The sequence below is a fragment of the Mobula hypostoma genome, chromosome 13, assembly GCF_963921235.1.
Source record: "Mobula hypostoma chromosome 13, sMobHyp1.1, whole genome shotgun sequence".
NCBI lineage: Eukaryota > Metazoa > Chordata > Chondrichthyes > Myliobatiformes > Myliobatidae > Mobula > Mobula hypostoma.
This window is the reverse complement of record NC_086109.1, coordinates 32,321,344-32,344,431: the sequence shown is the minus strand read 5'-3', so window position 1 is coordinate 32,344,431 and position 23,088 is coordinate 32,321,344. Positions and strand designations below refer to the sequence as shown.

Genomic DNA, 23,088 nt, shown 5'->3' with positions numbered 1-23,088 from the left:
CAGCATAGATAAGCCATGTTCATATTGAATGGTGTGGCAGGTTTGAGGGACCAGGTGGACAAATTCACATTTTTCCACATGATATTACATCTTCCAAGTTGTGGTCCATTCATTCAGCTAGTTCATATTTCCAAAGCACATTTGCGTCTTTCTTGGTACTCACAATTGTGTCTATATTTATTTCATCAACAAATTTAGGCATTTGGTCGCCTTAGCTAAGTGGTTGACAGAGATTATAAATATTTAAGGTCAAGTATCAATCGCAACAGTATTTCATTGATCGCAGCCTTCTCAATTTAGGGTATTGTCAAATGGCAGAATAGGCTTGAAAAGCTTTGTGACCTACTGTTGTGCCTGTTCACTGTGTTATTTGTTAATAGTCATAGTCATACTTTATTGATCCCAGGGGAAATTGGTTGAATTGATAATGCAACTTATCATACTGCTCATTAGTCAATATTCTGATTTTGCAATGTCTTTACATTTCTGATGACTTTCTAAAAATTTTCCTTGCAAAAGTTTATTTTTCTCAATACTTGTATATTTCATTGACTTAAGTTTTTATAAAGAAGCCCCATTATTAGAATTTAGTTTTTTAACTATTTTGGAATATTCAAGGTCTGTAGATGTCATTAAGTTTAAAAAAGCTGCATATCTTTAAGATTTTTTGCAACTTCACCTCTTATTTCTTCAGTTTTTGTTTTTTTTTCTTTTTTCAACCTATAATCTTAGTCTTTAACCAGTGTGTAATTCTGTTCTAATTATTTTACTACCATGAAGATGTCAACATTACAGGCAAAGTTCAAAGTAAATTTATTATCAACTCAGATACATGCTAAAGGTTTTGCAACCATAACAATGATTTCCAAATTAATAGGCATACCTTCAAATTTGGTATTTGATGAGAAAACTTCTGTTTCGTTTGCTAAAGAAACTGGCGGGAGAAATTGACCAGTCTGTCATTTTAAGTGTATCTGAAACTGGCAAAAACTTTGTAAACAATACTGTTGTTGCCATTTACGATGCATATCTGTTTAGTACTAATCAATATACAGATGCAAGATAAAGCTTGTGAACCTATCTTTCTGCATTAATTACTCAAAATGTGGTAAGAATTTCATCTAAGTCACAATGATAGACTAACACAATTATAGTACTTCTTGTCAATACTGAGTCTGCCATTTCAACAATCACAGTCTAGGTTCAAAAAATATTTGAACCTGTGGGGTAATGTTTTTTCTAACAGCAAAAGACCTGCAGAAATCTCTAGAACTTGCTAAAGTCTCTGTTCATGTGTCCACTAAGAAAAACATTTTACAAGAATGGTGTTCATGGAAGGACATTACAGAGGAAACCACTACTCTGCAAAAAAAATTGCTGCAAAGACCATTTGGATGTTCCACAATGTTCTGTGGACAGGTGAGACAAAGGTTGAACTTTTCGGCAGAAATGCACAGCGTTATGTTTGGAGGAAAAAGAGCACTGCACACCAACACCAAAATCTCATTCCAACTGCGCAGCATGGTGACAGAAGCATCATGGTTTGGGGCTGCTTTGCTGCCTCAGGGCCTGGACAGTTTGCAGTCATTGAGGGAACAATGAAGTCAGAATTGTATCAAGACATTTTACAGGAGACTGATCCGTCACCTGAAGCTTAATAGAAGTTGGATGATGCAACAAGACAATGATCTGAAAGATAAAAGTAAATTCACAATGGAATAGCTTAAAAACAAATGGCCAAATTGGAGTCCAGACCTTAAACTAATTGAGATGCTGTGGCATGACCTGAAAAGGACTGTTCATGTAAAGTATCCCAGATATACTGGTGAAATGAAACCGTTTTGTCTGGAGGAATAGTCTATTGTTCCTCCTCAGCATGTGCAAGTCTGATAAGCAACTACAAGAAATGTTTGCTAGGGTTTCTACCTGTTATTAAATACAAGGCTTCATATCCTTTTTCCAGCCTGGACTGTGAATGATTACACAATGTGTTCAATACAGGCATGAAAAGTACATTTGTTTGTGTGTATTTAGTTTAAGCAGATTGCATTTATCTGTTACTTAGATGAAGATCAGACTGTATATTATGAGTAATTAATGCAGAAAACCAGGTAATTGCAAAGGGTTCACAAACCTTTTCTTGCAACTTCTTTGAACTATATTGATTGCATCAAATCAGTAATAACCAAATAAAAAAGAATTAAGTGTTTTAGTGTGTTGGAAGGGATAAAGCAAATGTTTTCATGGAGAACCGTAAGTGCATAAGGCAGCATGTTACAGATTTGTGTGGAAGAGTACAAGATAGAAATAATGCGCGAACAACCCTTGACAGCAGCAAGTCATCTGCAGTGTGAGTGAATTTTTTCTGAGATTCAAGCTAGTGCCAGTCTGGTGTGAATGTCAGTAACAAAAGCAAACACAGTAAGAGAAGTCCCTTGCACTGCAAGTTATGAAAGAATTGTAGTATGTAACAAAAATCTAAAAATTGCAATTACGGGAAATCTGAAATTAAAAAAAACAGAAACTGTTGGCAAAGCAGCATCTGAGGAAAGAGAAAAATAATAAACAGTTAAGATTGAGTCTTGGACCAGGAATGTTAAATACATTTTCCGGTATTTTCAATTTTTATTTGTGTCAAATAATACAGCCCTTCCATTTCTGATAATGTTGGCATGAACACACACAAAAGGCTGCTGGAACGCAGCAGGCCAGACAGCATCCATAGGAAGAAGCACAGTGGCAGAGACCCTTTGTCAGGACTGATGAATGTTGGCATGGTATGCTATTCGTGATACTGTCATTCTCGAATACAAAATAACTGAACCAATTTTAATTCTTAATTACCTCAGTAAAATGTAACACTCAGTTTATGAAAATATATAAAACTGAGGCTGGTCATGTTTCCTAGAGTGCCTGAGGCAAAAATGAATCAATTACTAATACATTTGTAACCCAAAAAAAACTTGAAAAACGTTAATCCATGTTTAATACATGCAATTTAAACTATACTGACAAGATAGTAAATGAAAATGGATCTTACACTTCAATAGCCAATTAAACATCCAACATGATTATTAATCTGATTTAATTTGGATTGTTACTTGGAAATTAGTAGGAAGGATTCTGCCTACTCTAAAGCAATTTCAACCTGTGTGGTGCTTATATGTTGACGTGCCACTCAATGAACGCAATTTCATTCACCGTGGTAGGGAAAGAATTTAAAAATACATTGCTTTACACAAACCATTCGAAGTGACAGTTCGAAAACACACTGTTGAAGTGTTCTGCAACTGGGTATATTAAACACATAAAATTTGATTGTTTTACATCTTTTATTGTAGTATTTTATCCCGGCACACTGATCAATCTAAATCATAGGATCGAATTTTCACTTCAAATCGTAATAAGGTTTCTCTTGCAGATGTGGATTCGCTCCGATCATTTCTCATAATGCAATACGAAGTGCGTTAACCGAACCACCGCTGTACACTATTTATTTCATCTACATTTTAATTGCAGAGACTGGCAAAAGGACAACTTGTATCATGAGATTAGTTTGAAATTCCACACCTTTTCAAGGGCATATTTTGCATAATATTTGGTTTTAATCAAAGAATAACAATGAATATAGTAAACAAACGAAATCCTTGAGCGAGGAATCTTTAGCCTTCAAACGTTTATCCTAATTGTGAGAATGCAGATGTTGTGATCTAGAAGAGAGAGAAAAAATAAACTGCTGGAAGAACTCACCGAGTCAAGCAGCATCTTTAGGGGCAAGATGTATGTGTTGATGCGGGTGCAGATCCCAGTTCGATGCCGCTTAACCCGAGTTCATCCAGCAGCCTTTTTTTGAGTGTCCTAATGTTTTCTTGCAAGTTACTAAGTCTCAACGCTGTGCAAGTTTCAAGGATCTATAGAGGTGTGCCAAATCCCCTGCTTTGTTTGCAAAACGTAACTTTTCTTAAGTTTAAAAACTTTATTTGGATTGAAGTTCTTGAATTTTAGCTCTTGAAATTCTCATTGAGCGCAACCGAACCTTCGCTTTAAGAGGACAGCCTGACCGTCAGTGGCAGCTCAAACCCCAGGAAGTTGCTACAAGTGTCCTTATTCTCTTAAGGTGTTATACCGGTGTATTTAACTTGTTAATGCCGGGGACAATTAAAACCACTGCTTGACAGTGGAGATCCTGCAGCCCGCCCATCATTCGAAGCGCTAACACTGCACTAGGATTGACGCCTCCTCTGCCGAGTCTCAGTGCAGGGCGAGCCGTCCGGGGCTGCTGCACCCCTATGCACGCGCGCACGCGGAGAGCGCCCGGCAACAGCTCGCGACCGCCGTCCCTACCTCTCGCGCGTCCGGCCGCTGCCCGCCCGCCCGTCCGTCGCCGCCGCCACCGCCGCACGGGGTTTCCCGTTTGCTCGGGTCATGCGCAGGGGCGTGTCCGGCTTGTGATTGAAAAGAGCTTTCCCCCTCCCCCAACCCACACCTCCTCCCCCCTCCCAAACCAGCGGCAAGGGTTCGCGTTCCTACCGCTATCTTACGTACTCTTCCTTACACTAAAATCTCCATTAAAGTCCGTCTTTGTTGACGCCGGGCTCCGACGAAACATCCATCGGGTGCACTATGAAGCGCCCCGATCTGAGGGGACGACATATTCAGCGTTGAACAACGGCAGATAACCGGCGCTCCTGGTGCCATTAATTATAATTGCGACCCGGAGGAAATTTTTTTTTCTCTCTTCTTTCCCTCGGCCCCCCCCTCCTCTGCCCCGACTTTGCTGGTCTCGCGTACAAGGTAAATGGCGTTTTTAACACGTTGTTGTGCGCGTTTGTTTGCCAGTAATTTGTAAAGTGGAGCTGTGAGCTTTGTGATGCGCTGCCGCCGGCGAATGAAACGCACTCAGGTCAGCCGTTAGAGGTCTGTAATTAATATGCGTTGGGGGTCGCTTGTTGTGGGAAGAGTCGCCATCTTGTTCCACTGTAAATTCTCTCCGTCCAACCGAACCTGGTCAGAGCTGATCCCGCCCTCTCGCCACGCTGATTGGTGGCCGCGGGCAAGAGGGCCGTTCCTGATTGGAACGCGGTTCCTGGCTTCGCTACTGGCAATTGGCTGAAGCCGTTGCCGATCACCGTCTGCCATTGTACATCCGTTAGCAAGGTACGTAGTGATTGAGCATGTTGGGGGGAGGGAAATAAGGGGGTCAGTGTTGAAGGGGGAAATTCTGGAAAATTCCACCTAGGGGTGTGGGCGGAGTCGGTAGCAGAATGGACGGGGATCGGGCAGGTCGAGTCCTGAACTGGGGTCTGCTAGATTATTCTGGTGGCGATGTTTATTTGCGGCCTGGACGGTTGCCTGAACCGACAGGAGTTAAATTCAAATGCGCCCGGGAAAATTATTTGCTGCAGTGACGTCAGTTACCACTTGGCCCCTCCCCTGATAACGTCTACGTCACTGAACAGCTGAGCCTGCTTTGGTGTGGATGCAAATGGAAAACACGCGAATATCATAGTGTTACAACCTGAGGCTGTGAATTAGTAAACACAACACTGAGCTGGGACCTCGGGCCATGTCAACGATTTCCAACAGTGTTGTGCATATTAATATGTATTTGGTAGTTTATTAAAACCAGGGGAACTGAATTATGTACGTATTCTGTATATATGGAGTCAACTCCTTTTATACTTTGGTACATGCTCCCTGTATGCAAGCAGAAAGTAAAGCAGGAGAAGTATCCGGTACAGTGCTGGTCTGAGGAAACACAAGCTTCTACGTGACTGCTTTGCTGGTTGGTTGCTCTATGTTCAAAGATTCAGCTGTTAGTCATTACCATCGTGGACTTCATCAGTAAATGTGTTGAGGACTGTGTACTAAAGATGTGTCCAAACCTAAAACCATGGATGAACCAGGAAGTCTAGGTTGCGGCATTTAAATCAGGTGACCCTGACTTTTATGAGAAATCAAGATGTGTATGAGCTCTGTAAAACTATCAGATATGCTGACAGTATCAGGCCAAAATCAAGTACCAGTGAGCTATGGCACGGCTTACATACAAAACAAAGTTGGGCAGTAGTGATGACTGAACCCTATTCTTTTCCTTAACACATTTTAAACAGAAGTGCATATGTCAACACCCACCGTGACAGTGTCCCAAGGCACCTGAACTCCAGTCATCATTAGAGGCGTAAAATCAATCTTGCAGAACGCACCAGGCCTGGGTGTCTCTGGTTGTGTCATTAGATTCTGTGCAGATCAGCTGGCACAGTTATTGGCAGACAGTTTTAAACTTTCCTTGGTCAGGCTATCATTCTTCCTGCTTTATGAAGACCACTATCATCTCTGTACACAAGGAAAATAAGATAACGTGCCTTAATGATTACCAACCAGTGGCTCTGATAATTATCATCATGAATTGCTTCGAGTGGCTGGTTTTAGCATCCATCATCTCCAACCTTCAAGATAATCTCAACCCACTACAATTTGCCTATCACTGTAACAGGTCTATGGAAGATGATATCTCCTTGGCCCAACATTTATTTCCGGAGCATTTGGATGGCAATGATACCAATGTATGTCAGACTATGCCTTCAGTACTGTAATTCTAAGCAAACTCATCACCAAACTCTGGACCCCTGGGAGTTAATGCTGATCTCTAACTCGATCCTTGATGCCCTGACCAGCAGACTGCACTTAGAAGGGATAGGTAGCACACCGTCCCATAATTATTCTAAACATTGGTGATCCATAAGGTTGCTTCCTCAGCCCCATATTCTACTCACAATTCACTCATGATTGAGAGGCCGGGTTCTGCTCTAACTCTGTCTACAGGTTTGCAGGTGATACCACTGTGGTAGTCTGTATCTCAACAGAGCTGGAGTACAGGAAGGAAATAGAGATGGTGTCATGACAACAATCTTTCAATGTCAACAAAATAAAAGAGCTGGTCACTGACTTCAGGAAGGGGTGGGGTGGTGCATCTGCAACAACGTCAGTGGTGTTAAGGTTGAGAGTTTCAGGTTCCCAGGAGTCAACATTCGTTACCTATAGCCTGTTCTGGTCCAACAATGTTGATGTCACGGCCAAGAAACCTCACCAATGTCTCAGCTTCCTCAGGAAGCCAAAGAAATTCAGCATGAACCCGTCGACTGAACAAATTTTATAGCTGCATCATAGAAAGCTTTCAGCTTGGATGCATAAGGGTTTGGTAAGGCAACTGCTCTGCATGTGACCACAAGAAAATCCAGAGAGTTGTCGATACAGCTCAGCACAACATGGAAACCATGGACTCTACAGTTCTTGCTGCCTCAGTAGTGCAGCCAACATAATTATAGACCCCATCCACTCCAGACATTTTCTCTTTTCCCCTCTCACATCAGGTAGCTTGAGAGCATATGCCACCACATTTAAAGACAGCTTACAGTGGCATGCAAAAGTTTGGGCACCCCGGTCAAAATTTCTGTTACTGTGAATAGCTAAGCGAGTAAAAGATGAACTGATTTCCAAAAGACATTTCTTTAATATTTTAAGCAAGAAAAATGTTTTTATTTTCGTCTTTCACAGTTTCAAAATAACAAAAAGGGAAAAGGGCCCAAAGCAACAGTTTGGGCACCATGCATGGTCAGTACTTAGTAACACCCCCTTTGGCAAGTATCACAGCTTGTAAACGCTTTTTGTAGCCAGCTAAGGGTCTTTCAATTCTTGTTTGGGGGATTTTCGCCCATTCTTCCTTGCAAAAGGCTTCTAGTTCTGTGAGATTCTTGGGCCGTCTTGCATGCACTGCTCTTTTGAGGTCTATCCACAGATTCTCAATGATGTTTATGTCAGGGGATTGTGACGGCCATGGCAAAACCTTCAGCTTGCACCTCTTGAGGTAGTCCACTATGGATTTTGAGGTGTGTTTAGGTTCATTATCCTGTTGTAGAAGCCATCCTCTTTTCATCTTTGGCTTTTTTACAGATGGTGTGATGTTTGCTTCCAGAATTTGCTGGTATTTAATTGAATTCATTCTTCCCAAAGGTATGTTTGGAGAAAAAATGTTGCAGAATTTCATGAAAGGAACCCCTCTCCAACTGTTAAGCATGGGGGTGGGTTGATCATGCTTTGGGCTTGTGTTGCAGCCAGTGGCACGGGAAACATTTACTGGTAGAAGGAAGAATGAATTCAATTAAATACCAGCAAATTCTGGAAACAAACCACATCGTCTGAAAAAGCTGAAGATGAAAAGAAGATGGCTTCTACAACATGATAATGAACCTAAACACATCTCAAAATCTACAATGGACTACCTCAAGAGGTGCAAGCTGAAGGTTTTGCCATGGCCCTCACAGTCCCCTGACCTAAACATCATCGAGAATCTGTGGATAGGCCTGAGGAGAGCAGTGCATGCAAGATGGCCCAAGAATCTCACAGAACTAGAAGCCTTTTGCAAGGAAGAATGGGAGAAATTCCCCCAAACAAGAATTGAAAGACTTTATCTGGCTACAAAAAGCATTTACAAGCTGTGATACTTGCCAAAGGGGGTGTTACTAAGTACTGCCATGCAGGGTGCCCAAACTTTTGCTTCGGGCCCTTTTCCTTTTTTGTTATTTTGAAACTGTAAAAGATAGAAATAAAAAAAAATTCTTATAATATTAAAGAAATGTGTCATTTTTAACTTTATGTCTTTTGGAAATCAGTTTATCTTTTACTCGCTTAGCTATTCACAGTAACAGAAATTTTGACCGGGGTGGCCAAACTTTTGCATGCCACTGTATGTCCAAGTTATCAAACATCCGCATATATGATAAGATGAGCTCTTGACCTCATATTCTACCTCGATATGATCTTTCACTTTATTGTTTACCTGCACTGCACTTTCTCTGTAGCTTTCACAATTCGTTTGGCATTGTTATTGTTTTATCTTGTACTACTTCAATGCACTTTATGAACAGTATGCAGGATAAACTTTCAAGTGCTGTATGTGAAAATAATAAACCAATACCAATATGTTCATCAAGGTTGCAAATTAAAAAGAGCCATATCAAACACTCTAAACTGGTGAAGTTGAGGGTCTTTTTGAGCTACAAATTATGGCAAACCAGTTTCCTAGTTTTTTTAAAAGTTTGCAATTCACTGAATCCTGCATTCCAAATGTGCATTCTTGTTAATAAAATACTATCAACAAACAGACACAGTGTTAAGCAATGTAAGAAGACAGAAAACATTTTGGGTACCATTCTGAGGATTAAGTTTTCTATTCTGCATTCTGTTTTCTTTTTCCTCGTTATGTAATTATGCATGACATGATCTCTGTGGATGGTGCACAAAACTAAAGCTTTTCACTGTATTATGATATATGTGACAACAATAAATCAATATGAAACTAATAAATCCATGTATCTTGGTTCCCCAAGGCTGAGTAAGGTTATCAAATAAATAGCTTCAATGTACACTTCAGGAAAGTGAAATTTTATCTCCAATCTACTGCATCTCTTAATCAAAACATTTAAGTGTATTAGAATTGGCCTTAGTTCCAAGGATTCGCAAGGGAAAGATTGGTCAGGACTTTAGTTCTTAATTGCAAGCTAACAACTTCTTAAGGCTGATTTATACTTGTGCGTACTAGCTTACGCTGTAGCCTTCGCAAGTGGGCTACGGCATTGTGAGTTTTTATACTTGTGTGTTGTTGTGTTTGCATCGCTCTGCAATTCACTGCCTAAACACTAGTTGGCGGTGGGGTTTCTATGCCACTGTGTTGGGTTCTTCGTGTTAACTTCAAACAATGGCGACTGAAACTGAAGGAGGGTGAATTTTCTGTGCTTGTCTGGCTACCGAGAGACATGGATGAGGAAATGCATTTCAAATATTTTTGGATGTCGGCAGGTAGATTTGAAGATTTGGTTCATTGTCTCCAGTGATTTATTTTGCATAAGTGTACGCACAGTATACCCAGAGACTGGCAATCACCATTCGAGTTTTAGCTTCAGGTGGAAGTCAATAGGCTGTAGCAGCTGCTACAAACTAGCGTCAAGCACAGGGTCCTCCATAATTTCAGAGGTCTGTAAAGCTTTATGAAAAGCATTGCAGCCAGAGTTCCTTCCCTGCCCTTCAATCACCCAATGGGAAGCTACTGCAGCGTAGCAGGAAATGCAATGCTACCAAGCGGACCAATCACAGCTGTTGTGGTCTGCGTCGCCGCGACGCGTAGTTACATTTTTGGGGAGGTGCGCATCAGGCTATGGGGTAGGGTACGGTGTAGGGTACGTGGCTACACTGTACTTAAGGCATCAATTTGATGCACAAGTATAAATTGGCCTTTAAGGATGTCAAATAAAGATTGGACGCGACTTTTTGTTGCATAGCTTTTTATTGTGCATAGCTGAGGCCTATAAGCAAGTAATGGATTTTTGTTTGAACAATGGCATGCTGGCTCAGATGGAGGAAAACTTGACAAGCTGTATTAATGTGGTGGCAGTATCTTATTTTAAGTACATAACAAAATGTCCTACCATTTTCATTTTATTGTAAATTATTGCTGACATTATGTGTATTGTTGTGACTTGACTGCCTAAAACTATTTTATTGTAAGGAGAGCTGATGAATGTAGATAAGGGAAAAGACAATTCCTTTTTTTTTACAGTTACAGTATTAATCAAATGCAGTTGTCAATTATTCCCTGGTTTTCCAAAGTTGGGTTAATTTGCAACATTTAAGTAACCTTGAAATGTAAGATTTGGTTTAATAAAATTTTTATAAGTGTAGAATACTTTAGAAAATTTATTTTCTTGTTTGAGGTTGAGGTGGACATTTTTAAATGGTCTGTATTAATGCTTAAACAATCTTCTTGACACTCTTTGATATGTAGAATATTATTACCTCAAAATTGAAATGTAGGTAACATTTAAAAATTAATCGGTATATTTCAATTTCTACTTAAAAAAGAGTTGACATTTGTCCCTTGGCTGCCTGAAAGTACTTCAATGTTTAATCATTTTGATGAGCTCGCTACTGATTCCCTGGAACTGATGCAACTCCAACTCAATAATTTCAATAGTTCCAGTTAATATCAGAGAAATGTATGCAATATACATCCTGAAATTGTTTTTTGCAGACATGTATGAAAACAGAAGAGTGCCCCAAAGAATGAGTGACAGTAAAAATGTTAGAACCCGAAAGCCCCCTGTCCACCCTCCCACGCACAAGCAGTAGCAAAGCAACCATCTCCCTCCACCCCCACTTACTTGTGCAAAAAAAGCATCAAAATCCTCCACCCACCAAGCAAGCAATAATAAAGCCCCCAAGAAAGACCATGATCTGCAGTACGACAAAAACTAATCGTTCATAATTCGACATACTACAGGCTCTCTCCCTTCCTAAAAAAGGGAAGAAGGAGTGTCCCCCTTTCACAGCGAGAGGGGAGACATAACAAAACAACTTGCCGAGTTGTGATGACCAAGTCTGTCGAGGCGCTGATGACACCAATGTCTTTGGCCGTATCAAAGGTGGTGATGAATCAGCACATTGAAGGGAGGTTGAAAATATGGCTGAGTGGTGCTGCAGCAACAAATTGACTCACAAAGGTGGGTAGCATAAGAACTGGTGGAGTTGATGGGCACATTGTAGGGAGGTAGCTGGCATTTTGAGGATGCTCTGAGTGCTGACATTGACTTTTTCTTAAGCCCATCACTCCTACTGGGACATAGGCAGTCGGCGGCAGTCCTCCGTCCTGGGCCAAAGGTCGATTGGCCTTGTGGCTTCCACTTTCACCACATGATAGATCTTCTAGGTGAAGATCCTTCCTCTCCCAGGGATGAGGTCTTTGGAGCTTCTGTTGGTGTTTCTGTAGCTCTTGAGTTTTATGAGTTGGGCTGCATGCCTAATCCTCGATTCACAGCTGGGCTTGGGACTGTCCATTTTAGAGTTTTCTATTACATTGTTGATGAAGAAACCAGAGGTCCTCATTTGGGGATTGGAGGTGGAGAGTGTTGGTAACTTTAAATTCCTTTGTATTATCATTTTAGAGGATCTATTCTGGGACCAGCATGTAAATACCATTACAAGAAATTAACATATTTTGTAAATTTGTTGTGTATAGTATGTATTACTACACTTGATATTAAAGTAAATGGGTCTTGATGGAACATTTATTACAATCTCAAAGAAAACTTAGGAAGGAAATATATAAACGTGAACAACACACACAAAATGCAGGAGGAACTCAGCAAGTCAAGCAGCATCTTTGGAAAGGAATAAACAGTCACCGTTATGGGCCAAGATCCATCATGGACTGGAAAGGAGGGTGAAGAATAAGAAGGTGGGGGAGTGGGAGGAGTACAAGCTGGCAGGTGATAGGTGAAACCAGGTGAGGGAGAAAGTGTATGGGTGGGTGAGGGGATGAAGTGAGAAGCTGGAAGATGATAGGTTGGAAAGGTAAAGGACGGGAGAGAAAGGAATCTGATAGTGGACCATAGGATAAAGGGAAAGGGGAGGGGCACCAGAGGGAGATGCTGGGTAGGTGAGGAGAAGAGAAAAGTTAAGAGGGGTGCTAGAATATGGAATGGAAAAAGAGAGAAGGTGAGTTATAACCAGAAGTTAGAGAAATTGATGTTCATCCCGTTAGGTTGGATGCTACCTAGATGGAATATGAGGCGTTGCTCCTCCAACCTGAGAGTGGCTTCATTGTGACCATAGAGCAGGCTGTGGACTGACATATCAGATTGAGAGTGTGAAGTTGAATTGAAATAGGTGACCACTGGGAAACCCCGCCTTTATGGTGGATGGAGCAAAGGTGCTCACAAAGCTCTAACCTCAATCCAATAGAAAGTTTGTGGGCAGAACTGAAAAAGCGTGTGCGAGCAAGGAGGCCTACAAACCTGACTCAGTTATACCAGTTCTGTCTGGAAGAATGGAACAAAATTCCAGCAACTTACAGTGAGAAGCTTGTGGAAGGCTGCCCAAAATGTTTGACACAAGTTAAACAATTTAAAGGCAATGCTACCAAATAATAACAAAGAGTATGTAAACTTCTGACCCACTGGGAAAGTGATGAAAGAAATAAAAGCTGAAATAAATCATACTAAATATAAATCATACTAACTTGTTTTTGTGACTAAATGAGAGGCTTATTGAATTTATATTTCTCTAATGTTGGTATGGTTACTTTGGCATAATGAGTTTTTATTTTTTTCATTGATACATGTGATAAATGAGGGTGACTTATGGAGTATAATTCTCTATCCTTGTAAATTTACTGGTCATGCTATTTTCATTCAGGACTTTTCCAAAAAAAACAGTGGGATGGCATTGCTAAAGAAATGATCTACTTCGGTCTTCAAAATCTAAATAGGGCAAACTAGCAAATAATAAATGCAAGTTTAAAAATAGACTGGATTCAGATGGGAAATGAGTAGTTTATTTAGAAATTTGGTATGAGAGAAGAATAGTTTTTTTCCCTCGAGTTTTTTTTTGCCTTTCATTTTACAAATTTGGTTCTGTTTTAGAAACTTCAACTTTTTCCCTATCTCTTTGGTTTTATAAACATTCTGGTTTCTCATGATCCTCTTCAATCTCTTCAACCTGCTGCCTACTGGTAAGAAAAGGGTGCACATTTTATTTGTAGATAGATACCTGTGCAGCTGCATATTCATTGAAGAAAGATGTGAAATAAAATATTTGAGATGCCTGTGATATTATATTGCACACATTGTCAATACTCATTGATATTGCCCAGTGATGGGGTTGATTTTAACATTGGTAAATATTAATAAAATTCCTCAGTATTTTTGTAAGTATAATATAAACACATATAGGCCTTTTATAGAGTTGGGGGCTTGTGTCTGACCTTTTGAATCAAACAGTTAAATATATATTTTGTTTGCACTTCCAGTCACCCAGCTTTTGCATTTAGTCTAGCAAGTTCAACATTTATCAATAACCTGATTGCAGATTTGCTGAATTTATCCACTTTTCATGCCTTCCAAAGTTGTCAGCCTGGAAAAAATGCTCATGAGAAGACTTGAATGAGTTAACGTTTTAGTCAGACTGGATCTGCACTTGCCATAATTGTGAAAAATAATTAGTTTATACAGATATTATCTAATTTCCTGTTATATATTGAATAAAATCAAAAAGCACTTTTGTGGGCCATTTGTATAGATATTCATTCTTGCCTTGCTTTTGGTATTATGTATTGAACCAACAGTGGAGGCATGGCCACCACAAAAACTTGTATATAATTTTGAATGAGTCTCCATTTGAGTTTAAAGATCACAGGGTCTAAAGTTAGAATTCCCCGCTAGAATTTCAGGGCCCCTTGTCCTCTCATATCTTGTCTGATTCTGTTAGATCATCTTATAATTCATTATCCTCACATTATCTTACTTTACCTTTAATGTGCTTTTATTATTTGTCTTAAACATTCCCCAGTTTATTGCTGACAGGTCTTTAATTTGCTCGTCTTTGTGTAGAAAAGTTCTGCTTTAAAATCTAATAAGTGACATCCAGCAGCCATCCGTATAGTCTGGAAAGGAATATGCTTGGAGTTTCCTTTCATTCTTCTATCTCCATTTTATGATAAAGGTAAAATTGTTTAAGGTCTGTTATGCTTAGTGATTGCAATTTTATTATGCAAGCATTTCATTTGTCACTTATTTGAATTCAAAAGTTTATTAATATCCCCATGTAAATGTTTGTGACCCTCCTTTGAACATTAACCCTCTCAACCTGGTGTTGCCCACAAATGCTATGGAAAATTTGGAAAAGTCAAGATGAAACATCTGGTTGATTTCTATCCAGTTGCTGGTTAGGGTCCTTGATTTTCAATTCGATTGGATTTAAAACTATGGAATGAGGAAACCTGAATTGAGAAGTTGTACACAGGTTTTCAAAAGAGAGTTGATTTCCATCTATAACTAATATAGCATGAATGTGCCTATTAGTTTATGACAAAAGTAGTAAAATAAACTGTGTAAAAAGGGCCCAGAGGATCATCAGGGACTCCAGCTACCCCAAGTCAAACTGTTTCAACTGCTTCCGTCTGGCAAACAGTACTGAAGCGTTAAGGCCAGGACCAACAGGCTCCGGGACAGCTTCTTTCACCAGGCCATCAGATTTATCAATACAGATTGTTTTGATTGCAGACTGTACATACATATATACTGTACAAAACAATTATGTATACAATCTTTGTGTTTGGGCAATATCCTCCCATGTTTCCATTCGTTATTCCTTGTGCACAGTGATGGAGATGCAACATAAAGATTTTTACTCCCTAGTTCCGAGATGGATGTAAGAAATAAAATTCTAATTCTTTCTATTCTCAAAAGAAGAATTTAAAGGCAAGTGAAACTGGTAACAGATCCTATCCATACAAAGCACGAGGATTGAATTATTGTTTATATATAAAAATGATATTTACATTTGAGAATGGCTCATGCTGAAATTAAAGTAAGTATTGAATTGAATTGAAACATCTAGCCACTTGAAATTCAGTAATGATGGCCTGTATTTTCAACCTGGAGAATGTTTGCTTCAATAAGGAGTTTCTAATGAGCTGAGTGTGATCAGATTTTACATTTGATAAGGTTCTAAAATTGCCTATAAAGTAAAAAGCATCCTCATTCATTCTCACTGGACTCCACACTGAATGGTGGTGATGTAATTAAAAAGAAGAAATGTTTCTTATGCAACTTTACAGATCAGGTGAAAGATCATATGTCATTTTTGGAAACAGTTGCTAACCAAAAATTGGGATGGAAAAGGTTCCCACTTCTACGTTTACCTTAGTATTCCTAGTATTTAAAGAGGAATTATGAAAAGTCGGTTGCAGGAATGAAGATGGTGATACTTGAATACTTGCTTTCACACGATTTTTCCTTGATTCAAAGGGGTACCTTTAGCCCAAAATAGCCTGTACATTTTATTCTAAGCCAATCCTTAAAAAATAGATCTTAATAACTAATTTATTCAATATTATTTAAAGTATATATATTAGTTTGGGCTCTATTGATCATATATTTTGGGTGAGTCCTTTGTTTTTCTTTTGATTTGAGATAATGGAGTAATGGTGAAATTACAGGGGAGTGCTCTTCATATTCTTTTGGAGGTGTGCCACACTTTGAAAAGTGTAGGTAACTGGGCTTGACAGTAGGTTCATGAGGTAATATTGAAGTATTTCTTGAAAGCCTTTTGATTTTTAGATCTGACTGCCTGGAGGCTGATCAAGGTGAAATGCTTCCTTTTTGAAAATAGGTATCCAAGAGGGCAAAAGCTCTGTGTATGTTTTCTGTATGATCTGATTTCTAGTCAGCAGAATGATAGATTTGGCCTGGACTTTTTTTGTCTGTTATATGAATATGTCATAAATGTTCTATTTTACGAGAAAATGAAAACAAAAATCCTTTCATATGAAAAATACTGTCATCTACCCGACTTGTTTGAACAGTATAACTCTGGCCTTTAAAAGACACTGGATGCCTGGGTTCAATATTCAAATTATATAGCTTTACATAAGTCATGGTTCTGAGGATACATGGAATTGAATTTGAGGCACCGAGCTTCCAACACTCCCTACTATTTCAGTTTAATTTTATGCATTTTTTGTCATATTTATCATTACAGTAAATAGAATAGGGACTATGTAAACAAATGTCAATAGTGTAATTATATTCTTATCCTTTCAAGCCTAGCTTAGATATAAATATTATGTTTTTGTTTTATTTTTAGAAGGAATAAAAGGAAAGACCACTGGTGAAAATTTTTGTCTTTACACAGCTTATATTCTTACTTCACAGATTGCCAGTGGATGATGCGAAAACCACGGAGAAGGATGAGAAATAACTGTGGAGGTCGTCGCTCCCCCTCTCCCTATGGACTTAAGTGTTCTCCAAATAGAGAAACATTGACGTATGCTCAAGCACAACGAATGGTTGAGGTAGACATTGATGGCAGACTTCACAGAATTAGCATATTTGACACCTTAAAGATCATCACTGAAGATGACTTGACTGCTCAAGAAATTACAGAATGTAACAGTAATAAAGAGAATAGTGAACAACCTCTCTTTCCTTCAAAGTCAAAAAGAACAGTCTGCAAAGACAAAAGGAAAGAGTCAGCCTCGAAACATTCAGCTGGGCCATCTGCTGAATTACCTCAACCATCTTTTAGAATTATTGATTACAAGCTCCCTGATGCCCCTCCCCTACCATCAGCATACTACAGATACATTGAAAAGTCAGTGGAAGAGTTGGATGGTGAGGTTGAATATGATATGGATGAGGAGGATTATGCATGGCTAGAAATGATCAATGAAAAGCGCAAGAGTGATATGCTTGGCATAGTATCACAAGAAATATTTGAGTACCTCATGGACAAACTGGAAAAAGAATCCTATTTTGAAAGCCGGAATAAAGGCGATCCCCAATCTTTAATTGATGAAGATGCAGTTTGTTGCATTTGTATGGATGGTGAGTGTCAGAATAGCAATGTAATCTTATTTTGTGATATCTGCAATCTTGCTGTACATCAGGAGTGCTATGGAGTACCATATATTCCAGAAGGACAATGGCTTTGCCGCTGCTGTCTGCAGTCTCCTTCTAGGCCTGTTGATTGTGCTTTATGTCCAAATAATGGTGGTGCATTTAAACAGACAGATGATGGCCGCTGGGCTCATGTAGTTTGTGCTTTATGGATACCAGAAGTTTGCTTCGCTAACACAGTGTTCCTGGAGCCAATAGACAGCATTGAGAACATTCCTTCTGCTAGGTGGAAGTTAGTATGTTATATTTGCAAACAAAAAGGTGCTGGTGCATCTATTCAGTGTCACAAGGCTAATTGCTATACAGCATTCCATGTGACCTGTGCTCAGCGGACTGGTTTATACATGAAGATGGAACCGGTACGAGAAACTAGTGCCAATGGGACAACTTTCAGCGTCCGAAAAACTGCATATTGTGATGTTCACTCCCCGCCAGGGTCAGTAAAAAAGATACTTGCATTGGATGATAATGAGGCGGAGGAAGACGAAGAGAATAAAGTAGAAGATGTTGAGGATGGAGAGAGTCCAAAGAAAGTGTCAACTAAAAAGACCAAAGCCAAATCTAAACAGAAAACTAAAAAAATTAAAAATCTTCTTGAAGAACGACGCGCAGCAGTACCAGTAGTGACTGTGCCACAGATACCTACTCACAGGTGAGGTTTTCTTTAAACTTGGCTACAGCATTGTTTTGTGCAAGCTAATGTACCATTTCATTTCAGAGACATTATGATTTCTATGGGAAAGCACTAGATACTTTTTCACATTATGACTTATTTTTGTGTAGGATTTAGGAACTTGTTTTATGGATATTGGACTTGTCCAGGATGTATCAGAGGACTCTTTATGTAGAAAGTTAATTGGGTTTGTGTAATAAATAAAGATTGTGAAAATACACTTCGTTCCCTTATAAAAACATTGTTTTGACTTTCCGTCCTCTTAAAATCCCATAATTTTTTTTTAAACTACAGTAGATTCTGGTTAATTGGGACCAGTACATTTTGGCCCAATTAGTCGAAATGTTAGGAAAATAGATTTTAAAAAAAAGTATATAAAAGACAAACTACCATTTAAGTAAGTAACAAATGATGTATTTAAACGAAATACAGAAAAACTTAGAACACTACCAATACAGTACTATAAAACTGTTTATTAGTTCCTAATAGTTATTGATGGAGGAATTCATCCAGTATATGCTGTCATGTTTTTTTGATTCACTGTAAATGAGCAAAATCAGCACAGACATCTAGTGCAAATAATGACTGCCTTCATAGAATACTTTGGAAGATTGCATCCTCTAAATCTTAATTTTCATTGTAACATTCAAGATGCTTATCGATACCTTCAAATTCTCTGTAGTTCCTAATTTGTTGTGGTAGCGAAATAGTTTCATTTTCACTCCTGGCTTTTTCTGGCATCTTGAAGCCTGAATACTTGAAACCGCTGTGAACAAAACGGTTCTGAATTGTCTTATTGCTAATTTCTCACCTACTATCTGTAACAAAATTCACTGCTTTTTGAACACAAATACACACCACTGGCACAATTTTAAAAACTGTTTACTCTAAGCACAGTGTAGTATCTAACGGTATGCTAGTTAGAAACCTTAGCAATAGTCTTCCTGTCCCAATTAAGTGGCATAGTGTACTAAATAAACAAAGGGAATCTGGCTACTTTCTCGATTAGTTTTTGTTCTTTAAGAGTTCTCCCAAATAAGCGTTTGCCCCAATTAACCAGAAACCACTGTATTTCATTTCTTATTTTTTGCTTTCTTTTTGTCAATTTGACAAGTTACCTTGTCAAGAATATGGAAATCAAATCCCAGATTTCTCTGAATGGTTAATTGCTGATCCTATTGAAGTCAAGTGGTGGTGAAGTGTAAAGTCAAGATCTTCCCTGGAAAAGGATAGGAAAAGCAAGTTCTGGACTGTGGCTTCCTCGAGTATTGTGACTCATTCCACTGAATTGAGAGTGGTATGTAGCATCATGACTTGTGAATGGGTAGTGTGTGGTGTTTTCTGAAGAAAGTTAGTCTTCCAGTAGTTTTTTATGTTTTGTGAATACTTTCACAGATGTTTGAAATATGGGCTGAATGATCCACATATTAGTGAATGATTCTAGGTAGAATTTTGAGTGAAATTTGCAACTATGAAAAGTGATTCTTTCTAAATAATTGTTTTGAAGAGCATAAATTTTAATGACCATTGAATATTTTCAAAGATACTGGAACAATATTTTCACATCACATAAATCAAATTATAGTGATTTTATATACAGAGCCATGCAAAAGTTTGGGCACCCCGGTCAAAATTTCTGTTACTGTGAATAGCTAAGCGAGTAAAAGATGAACTGATTTCCAAAAGACATAAAGTTAAAGATGCAAACAACAGGAATTCTGCAGATGCTGGAAATTCAAGCAACACACATCAATGTTGCTGGTGAACGCAGCAGGCCAAGCGGCATCTGTAGAAAGAGGTGCAGTCGACGTTTCAGGCCGAGACCCTTTGTCAGGACTAACTGAAGGAAGAGTGAGTAAGGGATTTGAAAGTTGGAGGGGGAGATCCAAAATGATAGGAGAAGACAGGAGGGGGAGGGATAGAGCCGAGAGCTGGACAGGTGATAGGCAAAAGGGGATACGAGAGGATCATGGGACAGGAGGTCCGGGAAGAAAGACAAGGGGGGGGGGGACCCAGAGGATGGGCAAGAGGTATATTCAGAGGGACAGAGGGAGAAAAAAGAGAGTGAGAGAAAGAATGTGTGCATAAAAATGAGTAACAGATGAGGTACGAGGGGGAGGTGGGGCCTTAGCGGAAGTTAGAGAAGTCGATGTTCATGCCATCGGGTTGGAGGCTACCCAGACGGAATATAAGGTGTTGTTCCTCCAACCTGAGTGTGGCTTCATCTTTACAGTAGAGGAGGTCGTGGATAGACATGTCAGAATGGGAATGGGATGTGGAATTAAAATGTGTGGCCACTGGGAGATCCTGCTTTCTCTGGCGGACAGAGCGTAGATGTTCAACAAAGCGGTCTCCCAGTCTGTGTCGGGTCTCGCCAATATATAAAAGGCCACATCGGGAGCACCGGACGCAGTATATCACCCCAGTCGACTCACAGGTGAAGTGATGCCTCACCTGGAAGGACTGTTTGGGGCCCTGAATGGTGGAAGTTAAAGTTAAAGATGACACATTTATTTAATATTTTAAGCAAGAAAACTTTTTTATTTCCATCTTTTATGGTTTCAAAATAACAAAAAAGGAAAAGGGCCGGAAGCAAAAGTTTGGGCACCCTGCATGGTCAGTACTTAGTAACACCCCCTTTGGCAAGTATCACAGCTTGTAAATGCTTTCTGTAGCCAGCTAAGAGTCTTTCAACTCTTGTTTGGGGGATTTTCTCCCATTCTTCCTTGCAAAAGGCTTCTAGTTCTGTGAGATTCTTGGTCCGTCTTGCATGCACTGCTCTTTTGAGGTCTATCCACAGATTCTCAATGATGTTTAGGTCAGGGGACTGTGAGGGCCATGGCAAAGCCTTCAGGTTGTGCCTCTTGAGGTAGTCCATTGTGGATTTTGAGGTGTGTTTAGAATCATTATCCTGTTGTAGAAGCCATACTCTTTTCAGCTTCGGCTTTTTTTTCTTACAGACGGTGTGATGTTTGCTTCCAGAATTTGCTGGTATTTAATTGAATTCATTCTTCCCTCTACTAGTAAATGTTCCCCATACCACTGGCTGCAACACAAGCCCAAAGCATGATCGATCCACCCCTGTGCTTAACAGTTGGAGAGGGGTTCTTTTAATGAAGTTCTGCACTCTTTTTTTCTCCAAACATACCTTTGCTCGCTGTGGCCAAGAAGTTCTATTTTAACGCAAACAACAGGAATTCTGCAGATGCTGGAAATTCAAGCAACACACATCAAAGTTGCTGGTGAACGCAGCAGGCCAGGCAGCATCTATAGGAAGAGGTGCAGTCGACGTTTCAGGCCGAGACCCTTCGTCAGGACTAACTGAAGGAAGAGTGAGTAAGGGATTTGAAAGCTGGAGGGGGAGGGGGAGATCCAAAATGATAGGAGAAGACAGGAGGGGGAGGGATGGAGCCGAGAGCTGGACAGGTGATAGGCAGAAGGGGATACGAGAGGATCATGGGACAGGAGGTCCGGGAAGAAAGACGGGGGGGGGTTGACCCAGAGGATGGGCAAGAGGTATATTCAGAGGGACAGAGGGAGAAAAAGGAGAGTGAGAGAAAGAAATGTGTGCATAAAAAAGAGTAACAGATGGGGTACGAGGGGGAGGTAACTTCATCGGTCTACAGGACTTGTTTCCAAAATGCATCAGGCTTGTTCACCTTTTGAGTAGAACTCTTTGCCCGCAATGAGCAAAGATATGTTTGGAGAAAAAAGGTTGCAGAATTTCATGAAAAGAACCCCAACTGTTCAACACAGTGGTGGATCGATCATGCTTTGGGCTCGTGTTGCAGCCAGTGGAATGGGGAACATTTACTGGTCGAGGGAAGAATGAATTCAATTATTCAATTAAATACCAGTAAATTCTGGAAGCAAGCATCACACCGTTTGTTTAAAAAAAAAGCCAAAGATAAAAAGAGGATGGCTTTTACAACAGGATAATGAACCTAAACACACCTCAAAATCCACAATGGATACCTCGAGGTACAAGCTGAAGGTTTTGCCATGGCTCTTACAGTCCCCTGTCCTAAACATCATCGAGAATCTGTGGATAGACCTCAAAAGAGCAGTGTATGCAAGACGGCCCAAGAATCTCACAGAACTAGAAGCCTTTTGCAAGGAAGAATGGGCGAAAATCCCCCAAACAAGAATTAAAAGACCGTTAGCTGGCTACAAAAAGTGTTTACAAGCTGTGATACTTGCCAAAGGGGGTGTTACTAAGTACTGACCATGCAGGGTGCCCAAACTTTTGCTTCGGGTCCTTTTCCTTTTTTCGTTATTTTGAAACTGTAAAAGATGGAAATAAAAAAAGTTTTCTTGCTTAAAATATTAAAGAAATGTGTCATCTTTAACTTTATGCCTTTTGGAAATCAGTTCATCTTTTACTCGCTTAGCTATTCACAGTAAGAGAAATTTTGACTGGGGTGGCCAAACTTTTGCATGCCACTATATTTTGTATGATAGGTTGGATTGTGTGGAACATCTGGCTTGGATTTTGTTGATCCAGGTGTTTGCAGTAGTCTAAGCATATTTTAAGCCATTTTGATGCTTTAAAGTGCATGATGAGAGTAATTTAAAAATAGCACATAACCAGTACAAGATTGCTGCTTTTGTTTCCTCATTCTCAAGTAACAATTAGAAATAATCCATTAATTCTGTTTGCAATTGCTCTTCTGCTGACACATGAAATTCCCTTATAAATATTTCAGTAGTCATGCTTTCTTATGAAAATCTGCTGTCCCAATAACAGTCTGTCAAAAGTATAAAAGCAAAATAATGCAAGTTATGGAAATCTTGAAATAGAGCAAAAAATGTACGAAATACTCAGCAGTCAGCAGCATCTGTTGCATTTTAGCCGAATTGCTATTTCAAGTCTTTAATCTTTCATTAGAGAGATTATCAAACAGA

The 23,088-nt window shown here is 39.5% G+C and overlaps 1 protein-coding gene across 4 annotated transcripts in view; it reads left to right on the top strand.

Moving 5' to 3' along the window:
- The first annotated feature begins 4,481 nt into the window (after window positions 1–4,481).
- brpf3b (bromodomain and PHD finger containing, 3b) overlaps window positions 4,482–23,088 on the top strand; it is an 87,029-nt gene continuing 68,422 nt past the window's right edge. For 3 of the 4 annotated variants that reach the window (XM_063065512.1, XM_063065513.1, XM_063065514.1), the window contains exons 1-2: window positions 4,482–4,794; window positions 16,767–18,162. In XM_063065512.1, coding sequence (XP_062921582.1) covers window positions 16,778–18,162 — 1,385 coding nt within the window. In that variant the 5' untranslated portion in view covers window positions 4,482–4,794; window positions 16,767–16,777. Of the gene's footprint in view, window positions 4,795–4,820; window positions 5,158–16,766; window positions 18,163–23,088 lie in introns of those variants that run through there. The other variant, XM_063065511.1, reaches the window with a different exon arrangement.